We start from the raw sequence: 19,468 nt of genomic DNA on the forward strand, positions 1-19,468 counted from the left end.
AGTGGAAATGAAGACTTGTTAGCACGATCACTTCTCAACAGAGAATGGAGTGAGGCATTAGTGCGTCCACAGGCGAAAGGTGCAGACTCCCTGAAGGGTTCTATGTGGTACCAAGTATATAGGTATGGAATGTACATGTCCATGAAGGATGGTTGATAGGCTGACGGTTAATAGAAATGTCTCCAACAATAAATCTTGCATGTGAAAGGCATTTATGGATCATCAATTGCCAATGATTATGGACATTCTCGCACTCAACTCTGTAAACAAAACTTCATACGCCAATTAGCGAAGCAAAGGAAAAAGTGTGGGAAAAAATCGCGCCGCATTCGATTACATATCTACAGAGTTTGTCCATAACTTCGATTTATTAATTGATTTATAGGAGGAAATCAGAACCCGAACGGCGGTGTAGGTGACGTTAATCTTAACTTCTCCAGATCCGTAGTAGCGCAACACCACCTCCAATCCTCCAATCATTTTCCGAATAAAGAATTGTTTAGCGTCATTCCTACGTAACGCAAGGTATGCATGATTAATTCGCGACTATCCAATGAGTCATCTTAAATTTTCAGAATACAACTATTCTGACGTTGGCGAAAACATGCTTTAGTGGAAACATCTAATCAACAAATATCTTTAGATTCGAACAAAATACCAGATACACTCGCATACATAGACAGATTTGAGTTTACTGGCAGGTGGACAGATGAAAAGAAGACCCCCAGGTAGAGTATCTGCGGGTGACTGATCGAAAGGTAATCTAGGTAGCTATGACACTATTGTAGCAGTTTCAATGTATCTGAGTGCAAAGGCAATATAAAGGGAGGATTTTAGGGTCTATAAAATGAAAGGATAGTTTGGGATAACGAGAACCATTAGAGTAGTGTCCAGTTTATTAGTATCATCGAATCTAATCTGTAAACTATAAAATGAATGTAGATACGATGTTTGAGGCAGAATTCAGAAAAAAATAGGCAGATGTTGGTTATTATTAGAAAACAAGTCGGGAAACCGGAAGCTGGGCGCTTCAGGTATGAAAGGTTTTGTTTGCTTCTCCTGTGAGTATATTTGAGTGTAGAACTATCCCATTTGTAGGTAGCCCGTTAAGAATATGCATTTAGTATGTCAGATTTATTACTTTGGGTTGTAAATTTACACGGTAAAGTCAACTTTGAGCTACTGTAACTTTGTTACTAATAGTATGATTTTGATCAAACTTGGAGATAATATGCTTCATATTATATTTTATACTACTACCAACTTTTATAACTCTGAGATAAACTTAAGGGGTGTTTTACTCAATTTTCCCAAAAATATGGTAATATACTATTATTAACTTAATTTGAACAGATATCGATATGGAGAGTATTTTGAGGCCTGGGCACCCTATAGAGGCAGCTTCATAATTTTTTTCAGATTTTTCGGTTGGGTAGTTTCTGAGAATGGGTCCGTTGAAGAAATCATCACTTTCCACCCCTCCCACTACCCGCCTTTTTAACAAATCTCAAAACTAAGACCGGCTTCGAAAAGTACTAATTAAGACTTTTCATTTGACTATATTTGGTGAAAAAAATTTTTACACCCCCCTTTTACATGTATAGGAACTCCCCTAAATCTCAACGTAGGAGGATGTCACTCACTCCATGTCTGGGGGTCCACAGGTCCCACCTTCTCACCAAATTTCGTGTCAATCGGTATAGCCGTTTCTGAGAAAAGTGCCTGTGACAGACAGACAGACATTCCTGTGCGGAGTTGCCAAATCTCCCATCAGGCGCGTCCCTTCCTGCGGATAAGGGAATGCTCGGCGAATGCGTAGGAATATGCACATATACGCATTTGGAGGGGTGCGTGTATAGGCATGCTTATGCGCAGGCCGGGTAGGTGGGAGGTAAACGCCCGCCGGTGGATAAAAATTGGCTATGGGAAGGATACCCAGAAATAAAACCAAACATGGAGGAACAGAAGGAGAATAAAGTTACGGTGCAGGGCTTCGGAAACCCAGTACCGGCGGCTCCCGGCCGTCGATATCCCTCGACTGCAGTGCCTCGGTGGTGGATTACTTGGCCACCGTTGCACCAAATACTACAAGTAGCCTGGAGAAAGAGGCATTTAAAAGGAGTACATCACTCCCGAGAACGCCTGTTCAAAACACAAGAAAAGATGGGCACAAACTGGTCATTTATTAGCCCATAGCGGGGTAACTACACCTAGTCGAAACATGCCGCAGGACTTAGTGTTTGATCCATTTAAAAGAAGCTCGATGATCGTGCGATCTCCTTCGAAATCAACCTTGGTGAAGGAAGGAAATCAGGGGAGCTCCCGGAAGGCTAATAAGTACGTAAGCGCCCAATGTGAAAACCAAGCGAAGGAGCTATGTCAGAGTCCGGACGAATCATCGTTTGCCCTACTCGGAGGCAAAATAGTAGAGTTGTCTGAATTTATTAAGGACAAACACAACGTGCACCAGGCCATCAAAAACATGGTCCGTATCATTCGAGTACTATACAATGGCGCCAAGGATGAAAAAAACGCCTCGAAGAAATCAAGCGTCACCCAGGCAATACAAGTGACACCCCTTCAAAATCCAAAGGACGGTAAGCTTGAAAAGAGGAGTAGAGAGGGCGCGAACGATTCTTTCGGATCCTCACAGGACGCGAAAAGGCAAAAAGGCTACCAACATCGTGGAAACTGCGGCGCCGGCTCCAATTGACCCAAGGGAGGCAAAGCCCCAAAAAGGGACCAAGGAAGCATGGACCAAGGTTGGCGGAAGGAAAAATACGGCGCAGAAAAGAAGATTACGGGCCGAATTAATCATCATCTCCAAAAAAGGGGATATAACTTACGCCAATATCCTTAGGAAGGTCAAATCCGATCCTGAGCTGATGGACCTTGGAGAAAACGTCAGCCGAATCAGACCGAATCAGAGATTCGATGCTGGAGCTGAAGAAGTCTCCGTGCAAAACGGTGGAAAATTTCCTCGGTAAGGTGGAGAAGTCCTTAGGGGAAGAAGCTCAAGTACGGGCCAGAAAGCAGGAGATTGTCATAGAATGTAAGGACATTGACGAAATCACGACCAAGGAGGATATCCGCGACGCCTTATAAAAACAGTTCGGACCACATGGCTTGCAAGATTCCGCAATCAGAGGACTGAGGAAGGCATACGGAGGCACGCAAACGGCAACCATAAGCTTACCAACTGAAGCAGCGTTCAAACTGCTGCCGGCTGGGAAAGTAAAAATAGGTTGGGTCGTTTGCCGACTCAGGGAGCAGGTGTCCCTTAAGCGCTGCTTTAGATGCCTGGAATTCGGCGACATAGCGGCGAAATGCACTGGTGAATGTGACAGGCCAAAATGTTGCAGAAAATGTGGGGGAGAAGGCCATATGTTCAGGGAGTGCAAGACTGAGCCTGAATGCACCTGCCCGCATCTTCTGCTCGATATCATAACGGCGCTCCTCCTCCCGGATAAAGGGGAGCGCAAACAACACAAGCGAGCACTGGACGTCTACACCATACCTGCGGCAACTGAGGAGGAACTTACGCAAATTTACGGGGAATTGGTGATAACAAAGCACCCGGTCTGGATGCTGTTCCCAATAGAGCCCTTAAACTCGCTGTTAAGAAAAGACCCGACTTTATCAGCGTGTTTGAAACATGCATGATAGAAGGAGTTCCCGACCGGCAGGAAAGATGCTCGAAAGGGTCATCTACCACAGACTGCTCCCTATCATCGAATATAAGGATGGACTATCGGAGCGACAATTTGGATTTCGTCAAGCCCACTCAACGATCGACGCCGTGGACGTTGTTTTGAAGCTGGCTCGAGACGCGATGTCGTCTAAAAAATGCGCACGCTGCCTGTACGAGGCAAGGAAAATGAATCCTCTCACCATTCACTTCTTCACCGCGTACGCACCACAGACTTGATGTCGAGAAAGATGCCTTCTGGCAACTTCTCGATGAACTTGTAACGTGCCTGGTGATGACTATATCATCATTGCCGGCGACCTTGAAAAGGCAGACGGTAACAGGTGCTATGGGGAAAGGGGTTCGGAGCGCGCAATGAGTGTGGCGTATAATTGACTTTACAGCTCGGTTGTTTGCGGTTGGCTTCCTAGCGGGAGCTTCATGGGGGCTGTGGTTATGCTCAAGCGAGAAAAGACCTTCGGGCCTCGGAGTGGTGTTGCGTTTCAACACGGGTGCAGTACTCCTTAGTTCGGTAGAGATTTAGGCAGGTCTTGCATCCACCAGTACGAATGCTAAACCATGCACTTGGTATAGACTGGTACCGTTGTTGCTTGTCACAGCGTCCAGCGGCCTATACTAATTTCTGCCATCAAGTAGTGGTTGGAGAGACGAGACCGTGATATTAGTTATAATCTCACCCAGTTTCTCAGGGGGCACGGAGGATATCGCCAATACCTGCACAGTTTTAAATTGGGGGGCCTCACCCGACTGTCCATATTGCAATGGAGTCCCAGAGGACCCAGAGCATGCATTCTTCCACTGTCCGAGATTTCAATGTTCAATGTCTTTTGAAGATTTCCACCTCCTCAAAAAGATAAACAGCCAGTAAACCGATTTTAAGCTCTCCCCTCTCGGTCGACTCCGTCTACTCAGGATGGTCTTTTAACCACTGAAATCATAATGAGAAATGGTCAAACTAGAATAAAGTCCCACCAAAGTGGAATCGAATAAAAGGGACACTTTTTCTTGCTAAATTAAATTTATTTAAACAATAACAATTTCATCTGAATGCTGATATCTCAAATTACTAATCTATTAGAAGAAGCCAATTTACGATGATTCCATGCGCTTAGGGAGGCAAAGCGGCCACCACCCCTATAATTTGATCGACGACGAACTGGTCCAACTAAATGCTCGTCTGTACGCTGAGCGGGCATATAGCAATTTCGAAGAGGAGGAGGGCATAAACACCTCGACTGAGTGGAATAGCTACCCGGTAATTGTATTGCAGCTCCATGTGCAATAAAACTGTGTTTAAGGTAGTCGCATCCTGCTATGCCATTTCCTGACTTATGTTCCCACATGGAATTCCTTGCTGGTTCGTCCATACACGATCGAAAACCCATAAGGTGCGACATATTCTCATTGGAATCTTCTAAAGGATCCTCTTCAAACGAGCACATGACACTCAAATTCAACTCCACTTTGTGGATATTCAGCTGAAGTACTCTTTCTTCATTCATTTGAATTTTCTTGTTCACGCGTTTTAGGCAATTCAGCACATCATCTCCCATAACTAGATCCTCATACTTCCCGTCGTTCCGACGACAGACGAACCCTAAACCATTGCGCTCTAAATTTTCCACCTCAGACTTGATGGACTTCAATTCTTGAACTTTTCCTAAATGGAAACTGATGGCTAGATCGATATTTGAGGACATTTTTTATAATATTCGGTGAGAACTGGTTTACAACGTTATTTCTTTGATAAAATTTTGTATTTGTAGAAATAACGTAGAATATTATCCATTTATAGTCCTGACAATTAATCAATCGCAATCAGAGGATATAAGAAGATAGGATAATTAAATTAAATCCTAAAACTTTAATTGAAGTAATTAATCTTATCCCCTTTCCTACAAGATCTCTGAACTTTTCTTGTAGCTGACCTATCCTCTGTATTGTGGGGCATACTTCCCCCTGTGCTTTTAAACGTTATGCTAGGTAGTTTCCGCCGTTTAGGTTTATTCTCCATGGAAATTTCGCCAGCGCCTCGTGTGCAAGAGGGGAAACCACCCTTACCACAGTTCCCTGAGGCACGACATATGCTTAGCTGATCCCAAAACTCACGAACGGATCTCGAGCGAGCAACGAGGTCTACTAACATGGTTTAATGCACACTACAGAACTGAATTTTTGACGACCGAACCCTATGAACCAGTCACAATCACTGTCAGCGGCAGTGATCTGCCTGAGCGATTTAAATACCTCAGGTCAACGCTATCAGCCAATGGAGAACTGCCTTATGAAATTGCTTCACGCATTAACTGGATGAAGTGGCGTTCCGCGACTGGTGTTCTTTGTGATCGACATATCAACGAATATCTCAAATCTAAAATTTACCGCAATGTCGTCTGTCCCATCGCCGTCTATGGTTCTGAGTGTTGGCCGATTATAAAAGACAATGAACGGCGTCTTGCTGTGGCCAAGCATTTGCAAACTTAGTATGTGACCATTCGAATGCAACGCAGCAGATAATCTGGAATTGATGCCTGGAGTCAGGGAGAAAACTGAACAAGCTGTATTTACTCGGATCATTATTAGAGTACACTCTTTGCTGAAAATGGCGACCAATATTCGAATTTGTATCGACAGTCAGAGCAAAGTTGTAAGAATGAAAAAATTTGCGGCGAAAGATGTCGGGACTTCTAGAGCGGCATTTTTATTGTCCCTTGTGAACGTCCCGCCCTGAACGTCAAACTTGTAGGAGTGCCAAGACTCTAAAGGAACCCTCGTATGGTGGTTACAGCGGCCTCTGAGGAGCATCCATCGGAATGAGGACTTGCGAATATGTCTCGAGGTTCCTGGGGGTGTCGGTCTCCGGTGTCCCGTCTTGGGAGGGCGGAATCGGCCGCAATTCGAATCCGCGTCACTCAGCAGACGCAGCATACCGGAGTCGCTTAACCATGCTTTGATGTCCAGCACAGAGTCGGCGGGGAGTCGCAGATTCTCCCTGTACACTATCTCCGCGGGCCTGCGTGAGCTCCTCTCGGTGGGCTGTGCGAAGGCCGAGGAGGGCGAAAGTCAAGGACCGCAACCACGACGTATCGTCACGAGCCTTTAGCGTTCAGTGCCAAGGCTCCAGCATCCCATTGGACATCGAATGGTATGCAGTAGTCCTCTGTCGCTTGAAACCAAGGAGCTTGCCTAACTCCAAGAAAAGAGTAGACTCAAATTGCATTCCCTGATCCGTGATAATTACGGCTGGTACACCAAAGCGCAGGATTCACTCTCGACAGAGGGCCTTGGCACATGATTCAACGGTAATGTCAGTCAGAGGTATTGCTTCAGGTTACCGCGTAAACCTCTCGATGACTGTGGAGCAATACTTGTATCTGTGGGAGTCTCGCAAAGGGCCAATGATATCGAGATGGATGTTGTGGAAGCGCTTGGTCGACCGAGGGAATACGCCTACCTCCTTTCGTACGTGCTTGTTGATTTTGCACTTGACTAACCAGTTCGTCGTCCTGATGCCTGGGTGCGCAAGATTGTGTATTGCGTGAAATACTGCGAAAATCGGCCGGAGTGAATAGGAAACTCTTTCAACTTGTATTTGGAGTTTGCCTTCAGGCTCTGAAGCTCTGTGTTGTCTTTCTGCGGCTTGGCGATTGACGTATAATCAACCGCAGCGGTGACTCTGACCTCCGAGATTGGAAACAAAGCGTCCACAACGACGTTGTCTTTTCCAGACACGTGTTGGATATCGGAAGTAAACTGGCTAATGAAGCTCAGTTGCCGAAGTTGAAGAGGGGACGTTTTGTCGGGCTTCTGTTTAAGAATAAAGTAATACAGTTAGGAGCGTATCTGGTCGAGGAAATGCCAGCAGGGTAGCACCAACAATTTTTGGTTTTGGGCTGAGACAAGTAAGCATCGAGGATTGCTTGGTGATGAATTGCCTGGGACAAGCAGCGACGATAAAAATTTAACATACCCAAGAACCTTCGCAGATCCTTTACCGTGGTTGGCACGAGAAAGTTATTAATCGCTTCAATCTTGTCTGGCTCAGGTTGGATTCCATCAGGGCTAATCATGTTGCCGAGAAATTTTACCTGCTTCTGTATGAATTTGCACTTTTCTACGTTTAAAACTTATCCGGCTTGAGGGCGAGGTTGAAAAATGCAATCGAAATGGTCCAAATGCTCAGCTTCGGAAGAAGAAGCCAGCAAAACTTCATTCATGCAGAAGCTTAAATTTCGTAGGACCTAGTGGATGAAGCACTCTCTGGAATGTCTGCCCAGCGTTCCACATACTTGGTGAACTCGAAGAGTTCAAAAGGTGTGCAGATAGCCGTTTTTGGTATGTCTTCGGGAGCAACAGGGATTTGATTATACGCCTTCACTAGATCCAAGGTCGTGAAAATCCGGCAGTTTGTCAATTAATGCGCGAAACCATGGATGAGTAGAATAGGGTACCGGTCGGGAATTGTCTGAACATTCAGACGCCTGTAACCTCCGCATGGCCTCCATTCGCAGTTTGGCTTAGGGACCAAATAAAGCGGATATAACTAACAGCTATTGGAAGGTCCGCAAATACCGTGTTTCATTAAATTATCAAACTCTTTCCTTTCAACAGCTAGCTTCTGGGGTGATATAGGACGCACCTTTGAGAAAATCGGGGAGTCGATGGTGTTGATGTGATGTGTGAGAAACTACTTTCAGTAGTGATATTGCGGTATTTCCTGAGGAGTGTGCGAATGCGATGGTCAGCAACGTCCTCGAAACAATTGAAAGAGTGTGTTTCCTGACGACTTTAAAGAGGCAGAGGTGAATTCACCATGGCGATACATTCGTGGTTTGCGCCTCCGATGTGCCGCCACATGGTCTCGAGAGTGATTCTGCTGCTTTTATCTGGCCTTGCACATTGGTCAGCGTCCGCCTAGTCAGTCTTGTTAATTTCGTGGGAATACCGAATTCTCCCATGACTGTGTACAGTTTTACCCTGGCTATACTATCATAGGCGGCTTTGAAGTCGATGAAAACATGGTGCAACTGATGGCCATATTCCAACAGTTTTTCCATCGCTTGCCGCAAAGAAAAAATCTGATCTGTTGCTGATTTGCCTGGAATGAAGCCTCTTTGGTATGGGCCAATGATGTTCATGGCATATGGGGCTATCCGACCTAACAAGATAGAGGAGAATATCTTATAGATGGTACTCAGTAACGTGGTACCACTATAATTGCTGCACTGGGTAACATCTCCCTTTTTATATATGGGACAGATAGTGGCTCGTTGCCAATCGTTAGGCATTGATTCGCTGTCTCACACCTTAACCATAAGTTAATGAACCTTGTGGGATAATTGTTCGCCTCCATATTTAACCAATTGGGTTGTTATTCCATCGGCTCCTGGCGACTTATGATTATTAAGCCGATGAATTGCACGGATTGTTTCTTCTGTACTTGGTGGTGGCAACATTTGTCCATCGTCTTCAGTTGGCGGGGCCTCCAGCTAGTTGTTAGTTTGGTTGTTGGGCTGTTCATCAAAATACTCAACCCATCGCTCCAATATGCCCAGTCTGTGGGAAATCAGATTTCCCTCTTTATCACGGCAGAATGAGCATTGAGGGGTATGAGGCTTCATCCTGCTGACTTGTTGGTGAAACTTGCGCGCCTGCTGCGGTTGCTCACTGTACTTTTCGAGTTCACAGACCTGTTAGTTCTCCCAAGCATCCTTGTTTCGTGAAGTTGCTTCTTCGACGGAGTTCGTGATAAATCTGTGCGCGTGCCCGCGTTCTTTGAGAATGCAATATTACTCGGTATGCAGCATTCTTGCGTTCCATTGCTAGCTTACGTTCATCATCGACCCAGCCGTTTGGACTTTTCTCGCCACTGGGGCCAAGTATGTTTGTGGCCGTGTCATAACTTTCTTCAGGTGATCGTGAAAATCATTTGTTGATGCTTCATTTCTATTACCTCTTATAGGTGTCGCGGAGGGTTGTGTTGTGGATGGCTTCAGTGTTCACTCTCACCTGATTGTCAGAGGGGATTCTAGGTGGTATTGCTGTTCGAGGAGCTCGGAGCGCCATGCCAACGAGATAGTGATCCGAGTCTATATTCGCCCCCCTATATGTTCTGACATTCATCAAGACTGAGAGGTGGCGGCGTTCGATCAACACGTGGTCAATTTGGTTGAAAGTGGTCCCGTCTGTTATCATTCGTATTTTGATGTAAGCTATGAGAGCTGGATCTGGATAGCTGAGTGGTTAGAGCACAAGGCTGTCATACGGAAGATCGCGGTTCAAATCTCATTGGTGGCAGTGGAATTTGTATCGTAATTTGACGTCGGATACCAGTCGACTCAGCTGTGAATATAAGTATGATTTTGGTATCATATCTGGGACAGGCTTCGAGGGTTCGTTCTACTGCCTCGTAGAAGGTACCCTTCTCCGACTCTGCAGTCTCCTCTGGGAAGGAACGTGAACGTTAATGAGGCTTATAAGTATTTCTAAATTTGCCTCGCAAGTACAGAGTGCATAGCCTTTCGCTTATGTTGTCGAAGCCGATGACTGCAGGTTTCATTTTTTGGCTAACTACGAAACCTACTCCGTGCAGACGGTTTACTGGATGGCCGCTATAATATAAAGTGTAGTGGCTCGTCTCCGGTGGGCGCTCATTGACACTATAAAACTTTTGTTTCTAATGCCACCTTCTACTCCCACCCTAAATTTCATGTCAATCGGTCTTGACTGAAAAAATTCGGAGGTCGCACCCGATTTTCAGCTTTAATGACTGGACTATAACTCCCTTTTGGGTTGTTTTCTCGACCTTAGCTTTCATGTACAGCATGTCAAGCTCCCATTTATAACTTGACGCCTGACTACTGCAGCCTATATATGACTTACTCTTATGGGTATGAAAGGAGAACACCTACTTTGACAAAATAACTCAGGAAGTACCACGGAGTTTGTGATAAAACCATCGCCGTTACAAGTTGATGTAATTTTTGTAAAAGAAATTACTTTTATTTGCAACGGTAAATATCTATATTATTTACACTTTAATATTCGTATTTTTAATAAAATTCTTAGTGTCATTAACACACATTGACATTAGAAAATTACAAATTCATTTACACATTTGGCTTCCTAAATTTAGTTTGTATCCAAACCCGATACATTTTCAACATTCTCCCACGATTAACCTGCAACCGTCGATCCACTAAATTCTGTTCTTCTTGAAATCCAACGCCTCCAAACAAATCTTTGAGTTCATCCTGTGTAAAGAAATAGACACGTGTACCATCTCCTCGCACATAAAAATTATCCTGTAAGCATTTTCCCGATTTGAATCTGAGCTGTGCCAAATCGTAACGTCCATAATCCCTTAAAAGCACTAATCCACCGGGTTTCAGGTACTTGTAACAATTCTCTGCAACTGTTTTCATTTTATCCGGATGTATTGCCGAGAGAACGAATATCAACACGATAATGTCTATGCTATTCTCCTCGAAGGGTACATCCCAAACGGGATTTGTTGCATCCATAACGAACGCTTCACAACGTTTCGAATCGAAATCTGCATGTTCTTTCAGGATATCAATTGCTTTTGCTGAGAAGTCACAGCCATACACCTTGAGATTGGCATCTTGGCTGTATTTCAGGATTGGGAGGATTGTATTCCCGACACCACAGCCCGGTTCAAATATCCTACGAGGGGGTGGTGGGGTGGATGGTTTTTGTGCGGATGTTGTGTTGTCGGAGTAAACCCTCTCTGGAGCTTTAACATCCGGAGCTAGTTCCGGAAATTCTGTAAAGAGCCAGTGGCGATCTTTGAAGAATCGATTTTCGTGGATGTCGTAGAAACTGTCCCAGAATTTATCAGCATCATTTTCGAACTTGTTTACTTGGTCCTCTGATAATGTAACTGATGAATTTTTCGATACGGCTTCACGAGCTGCTGCTTCTTGTTCATCATCCCATTCTACGTTGTCCCTGGAAAGAAGAAAAAATAAAATAAGTGTTGATATTGGTTTTTAATTCAAAACAAATTTAGCAAGACAGAGGAACAGGGGAACCCAAATGTAGCGAAAAACGATACATCATAGATTATCAAACTAATATAAGACGTAGCCAACCTGAAATAAATTTGTTTTTAAACCGGCTCCTCAATAAGTCGTCCTGTTTTCGATGAAGATAGTATTACAGGCCAATTTGTCAATCACTTTCAGCTAATTTTAATAGTTCGTCGGACTGTTTATTTCCCTTTGTGCTGCTAGGACCGGGAAACCAGAGGAGGTTGATTTTGAATGTGCCGCCCAATCTGCTTAGCGCGTCTCGGCACTTCCTCACCAACCTGAAGGTTGCCTCCACTGAGTGCCAAGCCATAATAGCGGCTCGACTACTGGTCGCACTTGAGTCTGTAATCATGCTCAGTCATCGACAGCGGCTTGCGTGTGTCTGTTGAGGGTTACTGAGGAGGATAGAAGACCATCTCCCTGCCAAGGAAGCACCACCGAAAATACCCAAAAGTATATTGAAAGGGAAAGTCGATGGCATCAGACCGGTTGGGAAGGTGAGGAAACAATCGGAGAGCTCAATTGACTCCGACAGCACTTCACTATCAGGCGGACAACTATGAAGTGCGGATTTTTTTTACACACTTCCCCATCTTTCGGTTCATTTGTCATACCAGGCCAGTAAAAATCTTCCCCATTTCTTGCGAACCATTCATCGAGTCACATCTTCCTACGAGCCAAAGCGATGTTCAGTGAGTACGTGATCCACCGATGACAAGTGATAATCGGAAGGAGCTAAGTCTGGTACTTAAGCCGCGTTGGATAGAACTTCCCAGCTGAGTGCTTCCAACATGTCGTGAACCGGTTTTGCCGTATGTAGGTGACCACTATTATGAAAGAAAATGACCTTGTGTTGCCCCTTTTGTGTTCTGCCAATTTTTTTGAATTGGATTTTTAAGCCAAAAAGAGGGGTCTGTGGACCACGAAAGAGGAAGTAAGTTGCTTCCCAAGCGGTTTGGTCCGTTAGCAAGTCGATGCGGATTTAGGATTCCCGCAATCCTAAAAAAGAACTATGCAAACAGTTTTTCAGTTTATCACCAATGTGGGTCTCCAGAATTTGTTTTTCTGTTTGGTCGCGAGCCATTTACGATGGGAGGAGTGCATCCTCGAGGTGTCCGAGCAAATACCTATGTGCTAGGAATTGAGAAAGTTTCCTGAGGATTCAGGAAATATTGCGGCCCACTCCGTTGTGCACGATTGGCTGGTACAATTTGCATGGAGACAAAAAAATACAAAAGATAGGAGATAGTAGGGACCGAGAAAGAGTTGGCTGTGTTTGGGAGCAGCAACCTCCCTGCGATGTTGCTGTTCCGGAAAGAAATATAGAGTAAAACGCTGAAACTGGGTAGATTGAAGAAGCACCCACCGCCACCCCCCTGAAAGTACCATAAGTGTCAAACGGATCACAGATAGTCCATTGCAGAGTAAATTGTAGATAGTCCATAGTCCGGATTGTAGATAGCCCATTGCAGAGTAAATTGGCGAAACCAGGGAAGCGGATCTAAAAAAGACTTTACCCAGGTTGTCTCCAGGAGGGAAAAGAAGAAGGCGAAGGAGGACAAGAAGACTGTCTGCTTAAAGACAAGGCGACACGAATGATGGAATGCCAAAAGAAAAGGCGGGGAGGCGCAGAAGAACTAGATAGTCAGCCTATTAAGCCGACGGAAGGTCGAATTAGTTCTGAAGATAATCAAGGTACGTTCTGTGAGACAGTAAAGGAGCTCTTGGGAGAGAAGACTCTGGTTCCTACCCTAGAACTCACAAAAATCAAGCATAAATTTTCCGAGGTAACCGATGTTCAGATTGGTATCGCTCGCGAATTTTCGGGGCCAGATGAAGGTTGTGGCGACAGTTACCGAGCAATACGTCAGGAAACTTCTTAACAGCGGGAAAATCAAAATTAGTGGAGTAGTATGTGGAATAGAATTCAGGCAGTTCCCACTAAGCGTTATAGATGCTTAGGTTATGGGCAATACATCCGCAACTTGACGAGAGGAGGGAGGACTGCAGGAGGGCAGTGTACCGAAGATGCGGTGTCATAAAGCGAATATCTGCAACGAAAAGAAGAGTTGCGTTCTCTTCAGGGACCACGACACCTCTGGTAAGAGCGGCGCTTTGGGCGCGAGGAAGGATCCGATCTTCAGAGGAGCATGTTCTGCATCGTACAGATCAATATGCATCGGAATTCAACCGTTCATCAGATATTAGCGCAGTTCGCTGTGGAAATCAAAACTAATCTAGTGCTCATTAGTGAACATTATCAGGTACCGCTGTCATTTGGGTTCGGGACGACACCCGACATAGGGCTCCCGTTAAAGACCAAGGGGATGGCTTTGTCTACATTCAGGCTTTGGGAGCCTTCAAGTCAGGGAATCCCTTTCACCAACGGAAGGGGAGGAAGCGAGCTGTCAGTTCAGGGAACCCCTTACCGTCCGATCCCTCCGCCGGTCGAGTTCAATCTTCTTCGCAATAAAAAGAGCCCGAACATAATGCACAATATCATTCCAGCTGCCAGCGCTCTTCAGCATCTCTATGACAATGTTGTCTGGAGAGAGTTCGCCTGTGTCTGCATAAAGCTGCTGACGAAAGCCGTCCTACCTCTCGTAAGAGAAAAAAAAAACTCCATAACCACAGTTGGGTAAGGAAGTAATCAATCTCACCGTGCGCTCGGCTCAACCACGGGTCTAAATTGTCGATGAGCCGCCCAGTCCATCTGCCCCTTGACTCATTTTGCCAAGAAAGTTGCCACTCGGTAATGGTGCGTTGGCCTTCTTCACGGGCAACCACCTCTCTTAAGTTATCGCCCTTACGGCGATAGCTTTGCGAATGCGCTCCTTGGCAAGGAGGGCAACGGGGATTACTCCCGCGATCACAACCGAAGAAACTCATCTTCGAGTCGAGCATTGAACCAAGGTATTTAATCGCTGGCTTTGACTCTACAGTCAACTCGCCGATCGATATGGGACGCAGGGTCGGGATTCTCCTTCTGATCTAGAAGACTACTTCGGTTTTATGGCGCCTGGCTGAAACCGTGAGCAGTCATCCATCCGCTTACCCGTCGCATCAATATGCTAAGTCTACTTTGCGCCTGTTCAACAGTGTCCGGCAACAAGTGCCCCAACGTCGTCTGTATAACCGACCAGGTGCGACTCTTCGGGCATATCGAGCGTCAGCAGACTATCATAGGAAGCGTTCCAGAGGTCCGGCCCTACGATGGATCCCTCTAGCGCCCTCTAGCGTCTCATAGAGCAGGGAGCGGTCTTTCAGATAATCCCTCAATATCCACAAAAGATAGCTTCGCACGTGAAATGAGTTTTCTAATGCGCCTAGCATATCTCCATCTTCAGGAATTGAAGGCATTTCTGACATCAAGCGTTATGAGGGGCATTATCCGTCGAGATCGGCGGCTGTGTGCTTCGGCTCATGTCAAGCATATACGGTGGTCGGTAAACAGACGGGAGCTCCGGGTTTCCTTTACCCTTGCTGATCAGCGCGAGTCTAGCCACTTTCCAGCGACAAGGAAAAATTCCCTCCTTCAAGCAAGCGTTGAACGCCTCCAGCAGCAATTCTGGCCCTTGGCGGAACACCAGTTTGTAAACTTCCGCCGGGATGTCATCAGGACCTGGCGCCTTCTTGTTTTTCTTAGTGAGAACCGCTTCTTCGAGCGCTATTGACATCAACCCGTACAGGATGTATGGGGAACAATGTCCGCACAATGCGGTCCATCTGGTCCTGGTCCATCTGGTCGGTACTTAGTATGCAGGGCATCCGCAGAGACCCGATTTTCCGATTATCAGGTTCATCACTGAATTTACGACGGTGTCAGCTGTGTCAGAAGCTTCGACGAATTTCCCGATGTTCACCCTCTCGACATTCCACACTCAGGGGGAACGTCGGGTTGGTGCTCGCTGTCAAGTAGCTTCAACCACTTCTAACGCGATGTACTGGTGATCACTTGCCGAGAAGTCTTCTCGGACTCGCCACCCGTCCACCGATGATGCCGTTATTTCTAAACACTGTATCCAGACAAACCCGGCCTTCGACAAGAACACGAAGTCAAACGTTGTCCCGAACCCAGATGCCTGCGGTGCCCGATAAGTCGAGATGCCATGAGGACGGGTCCTTGTTTCGGTATTACTCGCTAATTAGCAGTAGATCCGCATTTACTTCTGCAGCGAACTGTGAGCGGTTGCACTCCAGTGCATGTTAATTTGTAAAATGTGGATCATGCCGTTTGCACCCTAGCCCTTTCCAATTCCCCTGCCCCCTGCCTGCCCTGAAAATTGGACACCGTCCCGAGCTCCCAGTGTGTGTGCGATGCTCTCACCAGACGCGCCACGATCCCTGCAAAAAACGTAACCCTTGGTTTCACTACAGGTCTTCGCTTGATGACCCACTTGGCTGCATTTCCGGCATGCTGTCCTCCTGTCCGGTCCTTTGCAAGCTGCCGACGTGTACCCATAGTCCAGACACTTGGTGGGGACTATCCACATTCGCGCCCTGCATACCACCCATCCAACTTTAATTCTCCCGCTGCTAAGGCGTTTTCAAGCATATTGCTCTGGGACTTCCACCACGGCGAGTTTTTGGCCTTACGCATTTACAGAGGTGATACCTACCCGGGCATTGGTTACCTCTGGACATTCACGCTTTATCGCCTCCTCCACTTCGACCTTTTCTGTGAGGCAGTCAAGATCCCGAATTTCTAGAGAGCACATGGGCTTTAGGCTGGAAACAAGAGCATTCTCCCTCAATAACCCCTTGACCGCTCCGCAAAACGTATCCTTTTTAGTCGTTTTTGGGCCCAGTTCGACAAGAACTCCGTCACTCGTCGTTTTCCGTATGGAAAACACCTCTGCTCCGTTGTCTTCGGGTTTCATCCTGTAACGCATTTCACTAAGGACTTCCGCAAATGTCTTGCCGGCGGTCTAGTCCTTCTTAATTTCCTCGACTTTTCTGCTCCTGGCTTTTGGTTGACAGCCTCCTTGTCTTTGGACAGACGTGTCTCTGGCGGTATAGTCAGTTGTTTCCTTTTTTCCTTCTTCGCCTTCTTTTTTTGGCCCCTGGAAACTACTTCGATAAAGTCCCCTTCAGGCATCTCGTCCTCTTTCCGCTTTTCCCCAGTTCGCTTTGCAGTGGGCTATCTGCGGCCCGTTTGAAGCAAGCCGCGTTCTCAGCGGGGAGTGCGGCTGTTTCCGCTCTCCACCTTCGCCTATAGAAGGAGACGCGATCCAATAGTTCCTCCAGTTCCATCAGCCCGTTTTTGATACCTTTGCTGACGTTCCTCTGGAGGAACGTTGCCGACTGCATACGCTTCACCACTGCTGCGTATCTCCTCTTCGGCTCTAGCTAGAACTGCCAATTGCACTTGCACTCGGTTTGTGTCCGAATCCATCGGATCAGAAGTAGCGATTATGACTGAGCTTTCTTTCGGAACAGGGGCACTATAAGGTATTGGAGTTGCCATCTCCGCAGGGTCAGTCGCGCCACTTGATAAGATTTCCTCTTTATTTGGGCGCCACGGTGTCACATCGGGTATGTCAGCCCTCGTTGCCTTTTTCACTGATCGCTGTGGTAAACGACGCATTTTTGTGCTGCGCCCAAACGCACTTAGCTCTTCCTCCTTCCCTGTTGTTTCGTCGATTTTTTTTATAAATTGATGTATATTCTCCATGGAAAATTTACCAGCGCATCCGCGTAAGGGAGTGGGCCGCAATAGTCAGGAATGGGTGTACCCGCGGGGACACAGCCTCTACCCCAGTTCCCTGAGGCCTGACCTACGCTTAGCTGATCCGGGAATTCACGGACGAATCGGCGCTCGCTCGGGGCAACGCGGCCTACTAACACCGGTTCAATGCACACTATCCGACCAGGGTCCGGAAGAGGCTGGCTCCTGATACACGTCCCACCTTGGCAGAGCTACGTTCACATCACACAGAGAGTTGTCGACGGCTCCGGTGACTCCCAGTGCGTCCCGACGTGTACCGGTCATTCGCGGTTCGGTCTTCACCGAGTTTTCTCGAGGCTACTACCTAGAATGCAGGTACGCTGCCAGCTAGGGGGTTAGAAGTTACTCGGGCACCGCGGAGACGTCACAATCCTTAGGGGAAGAGCGGGAGAGCTAGCCAACGACGAACAGTTCCAGGTTAGACCCCTGACGACGGAGAGGTTTTAGCACAGCAAAATCCTGTTTTGGCGTCGAATTCATGAGCAGATATTCGAGGCGGAGCCTTTCTAAGATCCTAAGCATTTCTAGATGGAGACACTGAAACGTGAATGTGATAAAGAACAAATTACCAAGCATTGAAACTAAAAATATCCGAATTCCTCTTCAAAACCCGACTTCCTCCCGGTGGCTTCTTTCGATGGCGGGTGTGCTCGTAGCAAAATCCCTTTCGCACTTTCACGTTAATGGAAACTAAACACTTCAATTGTGACATTATCCTACCATGCGTTGTGTTTAAAAACATCGTCGTCCTCTTTAAGGAACCGATTCCCGAATTGAGGCCGTTTATCGCTGCTGCTCGACTGCTCCAATGGGTCCATGTTGACACAAAACTTTCTAGACTGTGTGTATCCCGGCGGAGAAATGTCCCGTTGACAGCAGATGTCGAAATGACGTTTATATGCACGTGCATGAAGGATTCTCGGATCCTGTAGGATGCGACCTGGAATTCAATAGGAAATTACTCTTTCTGGGAAAATGTCGCTTCCGAGATCCAATTTCATTCATTGTTTGCGATTTAATATGGAAAAGTCGTATTGGACGCATGGTGACATCTACTCGTCAACTGATTGGAAAAATTCGCAATGAAGTCAGTCGCTAATCCCCACATCGCAACCGTTCAAAACATCGAATCTCATTTGAGTTTTTTTGAAAGGAGCGGCCATATTTTTAGTTGACTGAGAGAACGTTTTAGGGACGGTTGGTGTGTCGCAGGTGCGTGTGTTTTCCAAGTCAACGGCGGTGTAACTTTCCAGTAATTCCCAAGTGTGTTTGTTGTCAAACGACCCAGCAAATTTGCACAATTCACGCACTGAAACCGTTCGATTGCGCATCACCCTTGCATCCGGGAATTGTGAATGGTCGTCGCAGGGCGGAAGGATCGCTTCCGAGGTCTCAACGTTTCCGTGGAAAAGTGTTGGCGGATCGCGATAGTGCATTAGAATTTCCCAGGTGGAAAACAGAGCGAGAGGTGGAATCCAATTGAAAATGTGTCGACAAGCGTTTTTCCTGCGTGCATGAGTTGAGTAATTTTTGAAATGTTGCATTTCTGGCAGAAAGTGCTCTAGTGGTCGGGATTGTGGCGTAGCTGGTGCGGTTTCGAGTGTTTGCATAGAATCCGAGTGAGCGGGCCGAGAAACGGTGAAATTCGTGAGTGTCGTCCGTGGTCAACGTGCGCTTGCATTCTCCAAACTCCACTGCCTTGGATTACCTGCATTTTACCTTGGATTTCGTCTTGTTTGTGATAATTGAACGGCGCCGCGGATACGAGCGAGAACGGCTTCAAGATGAGCTGGGGAACCGAACTTTGGGTAAGTTGTGCCGATTTTCGAGGGCAGGAGCTGCTTCCGAGCCGTTGGATTCGTCATTTCTGGTTTTGGCGAGTTGAAGAGCCGTTGGAGCACGAACACCGCTCCAGCGGCAGAACTGGTTAGCGGACAAGCTGCCTTGGAAGGAGCTGGTCGGGCTGCCGTTGGCGGC

The 19,468-nt window shown here is 46.6% G+C and overlaps 2 protein-coding genes across 8 annotated transcripts in view; one reads left to right on the forward strand and one right to left on the reverse strand.

Annotated features, from left to right (window-relative positions):
- Positions 1-10,750: 10,750 nt before the first annotated feature.
- LOC119648225 (methyltransferase-like protein) lies at positions 10,751-18,356 on the reverse strand. Of its 2 annotated transcripts, none has more exons than XM_038049843.1 (2): positions 18,212-18,356; positions 10,751-11,680 (listed from the first exon to the last, which is right to left on the reverse strand). In XM_038049843.1, the coding sequence occupies exons 1-2, from the start codon at positions 18,307-18,309 to the stop codon at positions 10,819-10,821; spliced, it is 960 nt and encodes a 319-aa protein (XP_037905771.1). In that variant the 5' UTR covers positions 18,310-18,356; the 3' UTR covers positions 10,751-10,818. The 2 variants fall into 2 exon arrangements, with proteins under 2 accessions (XP_037905771.1, XP_037905769.1); XM_038049841.1 differs by having other exon boundaries at positions 18,061-18,341.
- A 321-nt stretch (positions 18,357-18,677) lies between these two features.
- LOC119647732 (formin-binding protein 1-like) overlaps positions 18,678-19,468 on the forward strand; it is a 246,959-nt gene continuing 246,168 nt past the window's right edge. For all 6 annotated transcript variants that reach the window (XM_038048833.1, XM_038048837.1, XM_038048839.1 and 3 more), the window contains exon 1: positions 18,678-19,299. In XM_038048833.1, the coding sequence (XP_037904761.1) occupies positions 19,276-19,299 (24 nt within the window). In that variant the 5' untranslated portion in view covers positions 18,678-19,275. The remainder of the gene's footprint in view (positions 19,300-19,468) is intronic.

This window comes from Hermetia illucens, chromosome 2, assembly GCF_905115235.1.
Source record: "Hermetia illucens chromosome 2, iHerIll2.2.curated.20191125, whole genome shotgun sequence".
Classification (NCBI taxonomy): Eukaryota; Metazoa; Arthropoda; class Insecta; order Diptera; family Stratiomyidae; genus Hermetia; species Hermetia illucens.